Source organism: Monodelphis domestica, chromosome 3 (genome assembly GCF_027887165.1).
Source record: "Monodelphis domestica isolate mMonDom1 chromosome 3, mMonDom1.pri, whole genome shotgun sequence".
NCBI classification, from domain to species: Eukaryota; Metazoa; Chordata; class Mammalia; order Didelphimorphia; family Didelphidae; genus Monodelphis; species Monodelphis domestica.
Genome location: NC_077229.1, coordinates 291798448 through 291813048, shown reverse-complemented (window position 1 = coordinate 291813048; position 14601 = coordinate 291798448). Strand labels below are relative to the sequence as shown.

The 14601-nt window shown below is 35.6% G+C and overlaps 1 protein-coding gene across 1 annotated transcript in view; it reads left to right on the top strand.

Annotated features, from left to right (window-relative positions):
- Window positions 1–14601, top strand: part of LOC100618354 (ethanolaminephosphotransferase 1-like) — a 168936-nt gene that overhangs the window by 55634 nt on the left and 98701 nt on the right. Inside the window, exon 3 of the mRNA XM_056821071.1 lies at window positions 88–182. Coding sequence (XP_056677049.1) covers window positions 88–182 — 95 coding nt within the window. The remainder of the gene's footprint in view (window positions 1–87; window positions 183–14601) is intronic.

Below are 14601 nucleotides of genomic sequence, written 5' to 3'. Positions count from 1 at the left end.
AATTTCAATAAGGAGAGAGAAATTATTTGGGGAAATTTTTTTTAAGGACCTGACTGTAAGTTTCTTACTTTCTTACTTTCTTTAAAGGTCCAATTGTGCTTTTGAAAAAAGGAATTTTCCGAGGTGGCTGTGATAAAGGAATATGTTCCAAATGTGGTAGACTCCTGTACAAAGCCATGAAGGTACCAGAATTATATATATTAAGAACAGCTAGAAAGCCAGTTTATCTTTTATTTTTGTTTTTTTTTTAAACCCTTACCTTCTGTCTTGGAGTCAATACTGTGTATTGGCTCCAAGGCAGAAGAGTGGTAAGGGCTAGGCAATGGGGGTCAAGTGACTTGCCCAGGGTCACAAAGCTGGGAAGTGTCTGAGGCCAGATTTTGAACCTAGGACCTCCCATCTCTAGGCCTGGCTCTCAATCCACTGAGTTACCCAGCTGCCCCCAAGAAAGCCAGTTTAAATGAAACAGAGTGAAGGAAAAATAAGTAAGATTGCAAGGGTATGCATGAGCCAGATTCTGGAGAGCCTTAAATTCTAGTATGAATGCAATAGGGTACCTTTGAAGGATTTTGCATGGGAGCATTGATGGTATCTCAATCTGATCTCTTAAGAATTACCATTTGTTATTGGAGATGGGGCGTGAGGGAGAAGAAAGAGCTAAGGATGACTGTAAGCTTGTGAAACTGGGTGACTGCTTCACAGACAAAAGCAATGCAAGCAAAATTAAAAGACAAACTGGAAAAAATAGTCTTTATAGCAAGTCTCTCTGACAAAGGCTTCATTTCTTAAATAAAGATTGAAAATGGAATCAAATTTGTAAGAATACAAAGCATTTTGCAATTGAGAGATTGTCAAAGGATATGTATGAACAGGCAGTTCTTAGAAAATGAAATGAAAACTCTCTTTAGTCATTTGAAAAATGTTCCAAATCACTACTGATTAGAAAATTAAAATTAAACCAACTCTGAAGCACCACCTCACACCTAAAAAACTGGCTAATATGACAAAAAAAGGAAAATGATAAAAGTTGGAGGAAATGTGGACAAATTAGGGGGAAAATCATTGTTGGCAGAGCTGTAAACTGATATAACCATTTTGGAGAGCAATTTGGAATGAAGCCCAAAGGCCACAAAAACCCTTTGACCCAGCAATATACTACTAGGTCTGTATCCCAGACATTAATGACAGGGGAAAAGAAGTTACCTGTTCAAGAATATTTATAGCAGCTCTTTTTGTGGTGTCAAAGAACAAGAAACTGAGGGGATTTCCTTTGATTGGGGAATGACTGAACAAGTTGTGATATATGATTGTAGTGGATTACTATTGTGCCATCAGAAATGACCAGCAATCATGACAAAAAAAGGATATCAACTGCTGTAGAAGGAACAGATGGAGTGTGATGAAACATACTATTTTTTACTTTATTTCCCCCATGAATTTTTTTCTAGTGAAAGTAATGTGTCTTCTTTCACAATGTGATGATCATTGAAATATGTATCATGTAGCAAATATATACCATCTTATATGCATTTTTGAGGAGGAGGGGAGAGGCAGGAGGGAGAGAAGATATATATCTAAAAATATCAGAAAATGAATATTGAAAAGAATATTAAAAACAAATAATTATATGAGAGAGATTTCCATGGTAACCTTGGAGAAATTAGATTCAGTCATGTAGTGAGTTAGTAATCCTAAATGCCAGGAATTTAGAAGTGGAAAAATAAATATAGACAAAAAGTACAGATGAACCTTTCCAGTTTCATATTCTTTTCCCAGTTATACTCCAGTGTATCAAAGTCTCTCCTCAAATATGGTACCAGAATTGAACACTATTAATTAGCAGGCCACAAAATATTAGCCCAAGAAAGCACAAAAACATCAGCACAATAGCAGGAGTTATTTGAAATGCCTATGAGTTTTATGATCCATTGGACTAGGGTACATATGAAAAACCATGACTCAGATCAACTTCTACCTTTGGTTAAAAATAGCTCCTGTCCTATTTCTTTTTTCTCCAGAGTCCCTCTTCAAGCTTCTAACTCATTTCCTCTTCATCTCTTGTCTTCATCTATCTACACTGACCCAGCTGACCACTCTTAAGGAACAACTGGACATTTGTCTTGTAGTCAGAAGATATGCATCTCTTGTACTTTTCCAAGGAGAAGCAGTATAACTGTTATTTCTGGAAGCTTTTTAATTGCCTTGCCACATGTGAATTTACTAAACTAGTCCTATGAATTGATAATAATAAATAGTAGTTGTATGATGTCTTCATATATTTTAAGAGAGCAATTGGGTTTCTTTTAAGTCTTCTCATCTCTTTATTGCCAAGGAAGGTCAGAATGAGCTTGGATTTAATAGGCTAATTATCTAGATTGAGGTGAGCTTCAGTAAACTCAGAATTACCTCAGATCTCTGGAGGTATTCATTCCTACATGGAGTAAGAAATTGGAGAAGATGATAACAGACACTTCCTATTCAGATTTTAGGCCTCTATAAGAGGCAGCAAGATGGTATAGTGAATAGAGCATTGGGGCTGAAGTTAAGAAGAACCACGTTTGATCCTGGACAAGTCATTTGATCTCTGTGTTCTTCAGGTTCCTCATCATTAAATGGAAACAGTAGCACCTAACTCCCAGGGTAGTTGTTAGGATAAAATGAGATAGTAGCTGTAAAGTGCTTTTCATATCTTCAAGTGCCATATAAATAAATGATAGTAATGATTATAAGAATAATGATGGCTCTATGGAGTCAAATTGTATGCAATATAAGAATAACTAAAATGAGATGTTAAACTAGAGTACACTCTACTTTTCACTTTTACGAATGGAAAATGATTTCTAGATGTTAAACCCACCTATTTATTTGCTGTGTCTCCTTATGCATTTAGTATAGGAGAAAGAGCCCTGTATTTGAACTGAGATTTACATTTTAATTATGACTTTAAATTCTTTTTTTTTCACTGATCAAGGCCCATTTCCATATTATTAATATTTGCACAAGGGTGATCTTTGAGAGTCTATTTTCCCAGTCATAGCCCCATTGAATCATGTGATCAAGCAGTTGTTTTTCTTCTTTGTTTTTTGCTTTTTCCCACAGTTTTCCCTCTGGGTGTGGATAGCGTTCTTTCTTATATGTCCCTCAGAATTGTCCTGGATCATTTTATTGCTACTAGTAGAGAAGTTCATTACATTCAATTGTACCACAGTGTATCAGTCTCTGTGTACAATGTTCTCCTGGTTCTGCTCCTTTCACTCTGCATCATTTCCTGGAGGTTGTTCAGTTCACATGGAATTCCTCCAGTTCATTATTCCTTTTAGCACAATAGTATTCCATCACCAACATAAACCACAATTTGTCCAGCCATTCCCCAATTGAAGGGCATCCCCTCATTTTCCATTTTTTTTGCCACCACAAAGAGGGCAGCTATGAATATTCTTGTACAAGTCTTTTTCCTTATTATCTCTTTGGGGTACAAACCCAGCAGTGCTATGGCTGGGTCAAAGGGCAGACAGTCTTTTAGCACCTTTTGGGCATAATTCCAAATTGCCCTCCAGAATGGTTGGATCAATTCACAACTCCACCAGCAATGCATTAATGTCCCAATTTTGCCATCCCATGACTTTCAATTCTTTTTTTTTTTTAACCCTTACCTTCCGTCTTGGAGTCAATACTGTGTATTAGCTCCAAGGCAGAAGAGTGGTAAGGGCTAGGCAATGGGGGTCAAGTGACTTGCCCAGGGTCACACAGCTGGGAAGTGTCTGAGAAAACAGAGGCAAGCAGGATTAAGTGACTTGTCTAAGGTCTCACATTTAGTAAGTATATGAAGCTAGATTTAAACTTACAAAGATGAGTCTTCTTGACTCTAAGTCTAACACTCGATCCACTATTTCATCTACATGCCTCTGAGCCATGTTATATTTTGTATGGAGATTCATATTATTGGAAGAGAAAGAGAGGTGATGGCAGATATTATTGCTATATACAAAGCAAATATTAGTTGTGGGTATTTTACTCCACTATTTTGTTAGTGCTAGTATAGCACTTACAATAAATTACATTTCTTAGCAATGGTTTTGATGTTAGAAAAAATTATTCAGTCCAGTGAGAATATAGACAGTGCCATGTTGGTACTATAGCACTGAATTGTTCTTAATATATCATTACTTTCTGATAGGTCCATTGTTGCTGGTGGGGTATCACTAGGGTCCAATATTTTGTTGATATGGTTAGGACATCACTTCCTTAATTGACACTCTGGATAAGTTTGTTGAAACAGTTATTGAGCATCTAATTGTACTATCAGCCAGACTATACCTTTCCATCTTTTATTCAGCATCTTGCTGGAATCTACAGCATATTTGTTTTTAGCATTTTCTAATCTGCCAGTCTGGGAACCCTATTAGAAAAGGAATTGGAGTCAATGCAATGTGACTTCATCGATGTCTTGGGACCCCATAAATTGCTCAGGTACTACTTACCTCTGACAGAGGCATGAACAAATTAGGCAATGGCTTGAGAAGTGTTGCCTGTGCACAGAGTTCAATGCTCATCTTATACTACAGTCATCATTATCTAGTCCTTTGATGTACTATGTGCCTAAGATGTAAAAACCCTTAGTGGGACAGCTGAATGCACAAGACTTTCCCCAGGGACATAAACACAAATACAGACTTACAGGGAAAGCAACCCATGTATCCAGAATCCCCAAAGCTGCACTGCTCTGCAACAGACATCTCATCTAGTCCTCTTGTTCTATATTCTGGTAACAAAGACATTTCTGAGACACAGAAGTATTCTGTGACTGTCCCAGAGATTCAAGCTCTCTTTGCTTTATATGTGACTTACAGAAAGCCAGAGTAGGAAAAAGGCTGATGATACTTTTGCTAAGTTATTGGCAATAGTTTCTGCCTTCCTGTTCTAAAGATCAACTTTCCTCCAGTGAGTGTGAGCACATTATCTTTTAAGGAAGCCTATTCTAGTTTTCAGATAGCTCTGATTGTCAGGATTATACCTTTTATTGATACAAAAATCTTCCTTCCTTTTTTTTTTTTAATACTTACCTTCTGTCTTAGAATCAACATTATGTATTGACTCCAAGGAAGAAGAGTGGTAAGGGTAAGGCAATGAGGGTCAAGGGACTTGCCCAGGGTCACACAGCTAGGAATTGTTTGAGGCCAGGTTTGAATCTAGGACCTCCCATCTCTAGGTCTGGCTCTCAGACCATTGAACCACCCAGCTGCCCCCCCCAATTTTTCTTTCTGCCATTTCCAATGATTGTTCTGAGTTCTGATCCATGAGAACAAGAACCAGTAGAATAATCCCTCTTGTACATGACAGTCATTCACATAAGAAAAAGCTGTCATATAGCTGCCTCCTCTTCCAAATAAGGATGAAGAAATAAAAAATATCATTAGAACTATTTTGCCTAGCTATATGCCAAAAAACTAACAATTAAAACAAAATAATGAATACTTATACAGATATAAAAAACCCTAAATGACAAAACAAGAAATATAGAATCTAAATAATGATTTAAGAAGAAGAAATTGAATAAGCCACAAATGAACTTCTAAAGGGGAAAAACTCCATGACTGGAGGGTTTCACAAATAAATTCCATAAAACATTCAAAGAACAATCAATTATAATATTCCATTAATTATTTGCAAAAGTACCAAAAGAATGTATTCTACCAGATTGGTTTAATGACACAAATTTGGACTTGATACACAAACTGGGGAGAACCAAATGAGAAAAAGGAAAGTATAGATCAATATATCCCTAATAAATCGTAGATTCAGTATTTTTTAATTAAAATATTAAAAACTAAGTAAAATAACACATTACAAAGATTTATATAATTTTAATTACACAAATTTTTAAAGGTTTTGTAAAAACAATTCTAATTAAGCTAAGATAAAAGGAAAACTATTAAAAAGAAATTGATATATGTTGGAGGAAATGTGGCAAAATTGGGAGACCAATGCATAGCTGGTGGATCCATTCTGGAGGGTAATTTGGAAGTACAGTCGTCCCTCACTATAACGTGGTTCATTAATCATGGCTTCACTGTATGGTGGGTTTAAAAAAAAAATCTAATTTTGTATCACAGAGTTTTTGTTATACTGCAGGATTTTAAGGATGAATACCTTACTGTCCACAATGGAAATGCAGTAAGCTACTACATTTGCCAAATTGAGCTTATACATGGCATACTATTGGCTGAAAGGCGACCAACCAGAGCTCTGTGTTTTGTATCCTGGGTGCTGATTGGCTCAGTGTTTATAAGAGTGTGGGAAAGGTTAATAAGCAGGTGGAAAAGTTTTATACAGAGTGGGAAGGGTTTGTAAAGCCTTAATATATATAGAAATAATAAAATAAGTATAACACATTTCTTTGCAGATTTTTACCTATGATGGGGGTCTCTGGAACAAAACTCCCATGATAGGTGAAGGATCACTGTATTCCCAAAGGACTATAAAACTACGCATACCTTTTGATCCAGTAAGAATACCACTAGGTTTGCATCCCAAATAAGTTTTTAAAAAGGGGGAAAGGACCCACTTGTATAAAAATATTTATAGCAGCTCTTTTTGTGGTGGCAAAGAATGAGAAACAAAGAGGATATCCATAAATTGGAGAACAATTTATGGTATATGAGGGTGATGTAATACTATTGTTATATAAGAAATAATGAACAGGATGATTTCAGAAAATCTGAAAAGATCTACATGAATTGATGCAGAGTGAAATAAGCAGAGCCAGGAGAATATTGTACACAATAAGAGCAATATTGTATAATGATCATCTGTGAAAAACTTAGCTACTCAACAATAACTGTCCAGGACAGTTCTGAAGGATTCATGACAAAAAATACTATTCACCTTCAGAGGAAGAACTGTTAGAATTGGAATGAAGATCAAAGCAAACTGTTTTTCACTTTATTTTATTTGTGTTTTAATTTGGAGGTTTTGGTTTTATAGAAGTATCCTCTTACAACAGTGAATAATAAGGAATTATGTTTTTCATAGTAATACATATGTAACCTAGATCAAATTGCTTACCATCTCCAGGGAGGGAAAAAAGATAATTTGGATCTTATAACTTCAGAAAATATATGTGGAAAATTGTTATTGGGAAAATAGTTTTTTAAAAAAAGGAAAACAGCTAGGAGACAGCTTTATAACAAATGTATTAGATACTGGTCTCATTTCTAAGATTTTAAAACTGCTGATTCAACTTTATAAGAAAAAGAGTCATTTTCTAATAGAGAAATATACTAAGGACAGTTCTCAAGGGAAGAAACTTGGGGTCTCTATTACTTTATTTAAAAAAATGCTCCCAAACATTACTAATTAAAGAATGCAAATTAAAGTAGTTCTGAGATTCTACTTCATCCCTCTTAGAGTGGAAAAGATAAGAGAGAAAATGATAAATGTTAGAGAGGATATGAGAAAAAGCACATTGATGCCCTGTTGGTGGACCTGTGAATATATACAATTTGGAATGATACACAACAATTACTCAGTGGTGCATACCTTTTGACCCAGCTATACCACTGCTAGGCCCAGACATCCCAAAATATTTATATATCATTTTGTGGTAGTAAAAAATTGGAAACTAAGAGTATGTTCATCAATTGAGAAATGGCTAAGTAATTTGTAGTACATCAATGTGATGGAATAGTATATGCAAATACTAAATATGTAGTATATAAATGTGATGGAATAGTATCATACTATAAGAAATTAGGAAGTAGGTGTTTTCAAAAAAATGTATCAACTGAATCAGAGTGCAGTGACTAGAAATAGAATAATTTTTATTATAAAAACAGTGGACACAGCTAGGCCTGGAGTCAGGAAGGTCCATCTTCCCAAGGTCAAATCGGGCCTCAGACCCTTACTGTGTGACTCTGGCCAAGTCACTTAATCCTGTTTGTCCGAGTTTCCTCATCTGTAAAATGAGTTGGAGAAGGAAATGGCAAAAAAATGTCTTTGCCAAGAAAACCTTAAATGGCACCATGAATAATTGAATATGACTGAAATATTGAACAACAAGAAGTCATTTGGTTCACATTTCTATTTCTGGGACTTGAATCTCTACCTTTGTCTTGTGGCTTTTACCTCTACTCTAGTCTTTTGACATATCTCCATGCTTGTCTTTTGATCTGTACCTTCACCAAACTTTCAGTTGAAATCGTTGTTATTTTCATTTTTACCTATTTTACTTTGTTAGAAAGAGATCTCAGGAAGCAGGAGTTATTTGTAAATGTTCATAATGTATAAACAATATGCATCAATAACGCCTAAAGTATATTAAAAAAGTAGGCACTCAAAAATATTTTCTGATTTGATTTATTGACTGAAACATATCCTAGAGATTTACTGCCTAACTTTCTTTAGCTAGTTTTGGTAGCTATGATTAAAGGGTAATACTCAGCTCGAGAGAGAGATTGTAGCTACTATACTCTGTTTTGCGGTTGTTCATCCTTCATTTTTGAAGAGGACCAAGGCCATCACAGGGCAATGTCTTGACTTGTGTATGAAGTGGGTTTAAATAAGGCACATCTGCCCAGGGATATCAGCCTCATGATCTCCTCTTAGAGTCATCAAAGTCCAATGGCAAGACAAGTCAAGACAACGGATGATGGCTTGGGATGGTAAGGATGATTTAATTTCTTTGATGTCCGACCAAGCCCTAAGCACCTGCTTGTCCACCACCTTCATGGCAGATGGAACAAATTGTTCTCATCCATCTCTTCCAGTGGGGGAAGACTTCACATGTCTTGCATAAATACTCCCTTTACACTGATGGGTTGTAGGCTTATTGGTCACCCTCAGCCTGGTTTAGTCCATCTGTCTAGACAGTTTTCTAGGTTTGGCAGCTGTGTGTGCTACAGCTGCTTCAGGTTATAGATGAGAGCTGACTGACAGGTGGACATTAAAGGAGGAAAATAGCATGAAAAGAGCCTTGCAAGCCCTCATACCATAGTCTTCTAAGATGTTGCAGTGGGTAGAGTGCTAGACTTGGAGTCAGGAAGACCTGAGTTCAAATCTGGCCTCACACTAGCTAGCTGTGTGACCCTGGGCAAGGCACTTAACCCAGTTTGCCTCAGTTCCTCATCTATAAAATGAGCTTTAAAAGGAAATGGAAAATCACTAGCCTCTTTTCCAAGAAAACCCAAATAGGGCCATGAAGAGTTGGGTGCAAGTAAAATGAACCATTTGGCTGCCCCTGCACTTTCTAGTATATGAGACATAGTTGTGTTTTGTTGGCTATCACAAACTACACAATTAGACAGTCATTTTTTTCAAGGTTACAATTACTTCCAGTTACCAAAAGCTTATTACTAGTGAAGTACTGTAGCCATGATTTCTTCTCTGGGAATGTTTGAGAAGACTGTTGCTGCCAAAGCTGGTGATATGTATCTGTTTGAAAGATGAGAGTGATTCAGTGTAGGTTGTTGGGACAAGTCGCCCTGGAGAAATTTTATTATCTTCAAACTCCTACTGAGTCATCTGCACAGAGCACCATCATTATTTTGTTTCAAGGGGATTCCAATAGTATTGCATGTATTTAACTATAAATGTCATGGGAAGCTAGATGGCTTAGTGGATTGAGAACCAGGCTTAGAGATGGGAGGTCCTGGACACTTCCTAGCTGTGACCCTGGGCAAGTCACTTAATACCCATTGCCTAGCCAGTACTGCTCTTTTTTTCTTGGAACTAATACATAGTATTGAGTATAAATGGAAGAAAGGGTTTACAAAAATTCTATAAATGCAAAATACATTCTAAAAGAAAATTGAAGTTATATTTTGGGTTGCTACTGTTCGAAATTTCTCTCTCTCTCTCTCTCTGTCTCTGTCTCTCTCTCTGTGTCTCTCTGTCTCTCTCTCTGTCTCTGTCTCTCTCAAATGGTATGATACTGTAGAAAACACACTGGCCTGGGAATGATAAGATCTGTGTGAAAGTCCTAGCTCCAATCCTTAACTATGTAATAGATCCTGGACAAGTGAATTTTCTTCCCTGATTCTTAGTTTCCTGTTCTGTAAAATGTGGCAAATAATACCTATGCTACCCACTTTACAGAGTTGTCCTGAAGGATAGTGGTTAGTAAACTTTGTAGAGTTTTGGGTGATTTGTTGTTCTTCATTTGTTTGATTGAAGTTGTGAACAACTCTTCCTGTCTCCATTTGGGGTTTTCTTAGTAAAGATAGTGGAATAGTTTGCCATGTCTTTCTCTAGTTCATTTTATAGATGAGAAATTGAGGCCAATAGGCTAAGTGACTTAGGTAATAAATGTCTGAAGCCAAATTTGAATTTAGGAAGATGAATATTCCTAATTTCAGGCCTGGCCCTCCATCCATTGTGCCATCTAGCTGCCCTGTTCATGTGATTTGAATTGGAGCTATTTCACTATTTAGTTATCTGTTGTAATATATATAATTGAAACGTGAAAAATCTATTACTTGAAATATAAAGACTGTATTGGCAATGTAACCCAAACATTATATTCTAATTAGTTCTTAAATTATACAAATTTTTCTTAATAGTGTTTTTAAAATTAAGTCAAGATGCCAAAATCTCACATTTCTCAGTTCCACTGGAACACAACTTATTTATTTTAAATGTGCCAATTTGCAGCTGTGTGATACAGTGGATGGAGCACCAGTGGGAACACAGTGTTCCCATCTTATATCATTTGAAATGAATTAGCCAGATAAACTGGTTGGCCCCATCTGAATTATGGTTTGTTTGCTTGAAGAAGATCCAGTTTATTTTTTGACAGTAACTCCCCTCGGTATTTTTTTTTCTGTGTTAGATATACCCAAAGAGCATGGAGTCAGTGACAGAATGGAAAAAAATGGATTATTCAAGAAAGAGGGGCAAAAAGATTTGCTTAGCATATAGTTTTCTTGCCTGTGTAGTTAAATTTATCCTGTGTACATACCAAAGTATCAGGATCTTCAGGGGAAAAATTTAGGTGACCATTTCTAGTTCATCCATCAAGAAATGCCTTTTAAATAAAAATCACTGTATATTCCTGGCCTCCTCACAGCTATGCTAATTCATGGTGAGTCAGATAGCTAAGGAATGGTGGACCATTCCACATGAATATTAAGGAGAGAAAGGCATGATTCAGTTCAGGGTGAATAGGGATAGCAACATGTGATCTCATTGTTGTTGGTTGTCCCCAATGAGGAACTTGCTCTTCTAATGCAGGTGGGCACTTTTTCAGCTATTTATATTTTTAGAGTTGCCCCAAATTGCAGGTGGGTAAAGGACTTGCCCTAGGTTACATAACCAGTATGTATCTTTTAGAGGAAGCATTTTCCAAACACTCTTTAAGAGTTGTCTTCTGTTAATTATTTCCTAGTTATCCTGATTATAGCTTGCTATGTATATTTTGTTTGCATGTTGTCTCTGCCATTAGATTGTATGTGCCTTGAGGGTCGAGGTTGTCTTTTGCCTCCTTTTGTATCCTCACCACCTAGCACAGTGCCTGGCATGTACTGTTTAATCAATATTGATTGATTGATTGATTGATCAGGGGAAGGACTTGAACTCAAGATTTCTAGAGTCCACACTAGGTCTCTATTCAGTATGCCATGCTGTCACTTCTGTGTTTTGAAATATAGATATAGTCCTATTTTAAAGTTAGCTCACTACCTGCTACCATTACGAAAGATGATAAAGTCCATCTTCAATATGGATCAATCAGTAAATCAACAAGTATTGATTAAGTACTATTCCATCAATGGAGAATCAAGGCTGAGGATAAAAGAATAGATTGTGTTTATGTAGACTCTCAGGAATTTTGATGCTATGCCATTTGGTGCATAAATGTTTAGTATTGATATTACTTCATTGTTTATACCTTTTATCAAGATGTAAATTCCTTCCTTATTTCTTTTAATTAGATACATTTTTACTTTTGCTTTCTCTGAGATCATAATTGTTACCCTTCCTTTTGTACCATTAGCTGAGGCACAGTAGATTCTATTCCAACTTTTTACCTTTACTCTGTATATTGGGTTCTTTGTTAATTCTACTTCATTATCTTGTTTTAAGGGAGTTGAAATAAATTCTCAGAATATGAAACACACCTGTATTTAAACATAAGAACAAAAAAAGCAATCTCACATTTAGGATCCATTTAATCCAGACCCTACATGCAGTACTGAATGGGAGCCAGAAGACCTAGGTTTGAGTTCAAGAGCTTTCAATGACTAGCATGACTTTGGGCAAATTATTTCATATCTCCAGCCCTCAGTGTCCTTATCTGTAAAGTGGGAATTAAGAATTATATGCACAGAGTTGTTTAGAGAATCAAATGAGATGATGTATGTATGTAAAGTACTTTGAAAATCTTAAAAGAAGATGAAAATAGGCTCTCTCCATTCTCCCTCTCTGAAGCATTTTCCCTTTAGGATTATCTAACATATCATATGTGCTTTTTATGTACATCATTGTTTGCATGTTATTTCCTCCATTAAAAGATAAACTTTTCAAAGGCAGAGACTGTTTCTTGCCTTTCTTTCTATCTCCAGTAGTACATTATGCTTGATAGTCAGTGATTACTAATTACTTGTTCAGTGGTTGATATTCATGCATGGTTAGCCATAAGATGATGAATTTTCAACCACACAACACTAGAATTCCACTTGCTCAATTTTGGCAGGGCAGTGATCTAGTAACTTCATGGTTCTAATCACAGATCCTGGAATTATTGAAGTATTTTTTATAGCAGGTAATGTAGTTTTGACTATACTAAACCCCGATTCCATCAGTAGCCTCTAAATAAAGGTAGCCTGATTTCTTTTTAAACCCTTACCTTCCATCTTAGAATTAATAGTGTGTTTTGGTTCCAAGGCAAAACACTGGTAGGGGTCAGTGTGGGTTTTAAAATTAATAATCAATAACTAAGTATTGTATTTTATAAAGTTTTATTAATAATAACTAAAGCAAAAGAACTGCCTGACTTCAGCCTGGTTGCAGGTTCAAAAGAGAAAGGAGGAGTTACAGCCACATAAATACAATCATACAAAATGTGGGGGCACAGGAAAATGGAAATATCAAGTTTTGAAAAGGTTGCAGTTATATAGGCAAAAAAAAAGGAAAGAAAAAGAAAAGAAAGAAAGAAGACCAATTATTATGTTATTTGACTTAAGTTTCTGATGTGTTCCATATAACTGCATGATTATGATGCATATTCATATCCTTCACTAGCTCCAGTTCTAACATTGGATTTTTAGATAAAGAGAACTTCTTTTTACCAGAACAAAATTAACAGGCTTTTATCTGCTCTTCTTTAATTCCTCCTAATGTATTATATTTAGGTAATGATAATAGGTCCTTCTCATTTTTCTTTTCCTCTAACAAAAAAAAATGACCTTTTTGGCTATGATTCTCCAGGATGATACAATGTACATTTCTTCTAATCAGGTTTATTAGTCAAATGCTACAAATCTCTCTGGGTCTTACTTTTCTTAACTATGAAATAAGAGGTAGGCCAGATACTTTTGAAGGTCCCTTTAACCAACACAGGCTGCTATTCCATAATATGGTATTTCACTAGACAAAGTCATGAAAAAAACAGACTGAAGGGCACAGGCCTTAGAGCTGGTTCAAGTACTAGGTCTGCCATGTAACTGAGGCAAGTCATAGTATTAGAGAATTTGAGTTGCAACAGAACCCAGCAACCATTTGGTTTGACACATCCATGAAAGGAATCCTTAATATTACATACCAACATGACTACTACTATGACTAATCTTGGTTCCAGGAAAAAACAAAGGAGGAAATATAATCTTTACTTCACCACAGAGGTATGGGATTGGGGTTGCAGAAGTTAGATATCCCGTCATAAATGGCCACTTTGTTGGCTAATTTTTCTTTGTTAAAGGGAGGAGTAACTAGTAAATGTAATGGGATTGTATATGTGGATAGGGGTCCTGAGGAAATGGTTCTAATTATTTTTTAAAAGGCATAGATAAAAGTTTTAACTTGTAAAAAAAGAAAAAACCCAAAATTCTTATAAAATTATATTTAAAAAATTTTCTAATTATCTCTTGTATAATACTGATTTTTTCCTCATGTGACATAATTTAGTAATCACATTTAATTATAACTGGTATTATAGCAATTTTAGAAAGCTTTTTGGAACTATGCCTCCAAAGTTACTAAACTTTGTATACACTTTGACCCAACAATACCATGACCAAGCCAATACACCCAATAAAATCAAAGAAAGAAGGAATAGACCCAAAATATTTTAAAAGAGACTATAAAATGTTTATAGCAACTCTTTTTGAAGTGGTAACAAACTGAAAATTGAAGATATGTCTGTCCATCAAATACAGAATGACTGAACAAATTATGATATATGAATATAAGGTAAGAAATGATAAAAGAAGTGGTTTAGAAAAAAATGGGAAGGCTTGTATTAACTGATTCAGAATGAAGTGAGCAAAACTAGGAAAACAATTTATAAAATGTCAACATTGTAAAAACGAATAACTTTGAAAGTTAAGATTTCCAATCAAGACAGTGATCAACCACAATTCTGGAGGAAAATAATAAAGAATTCTATCCACC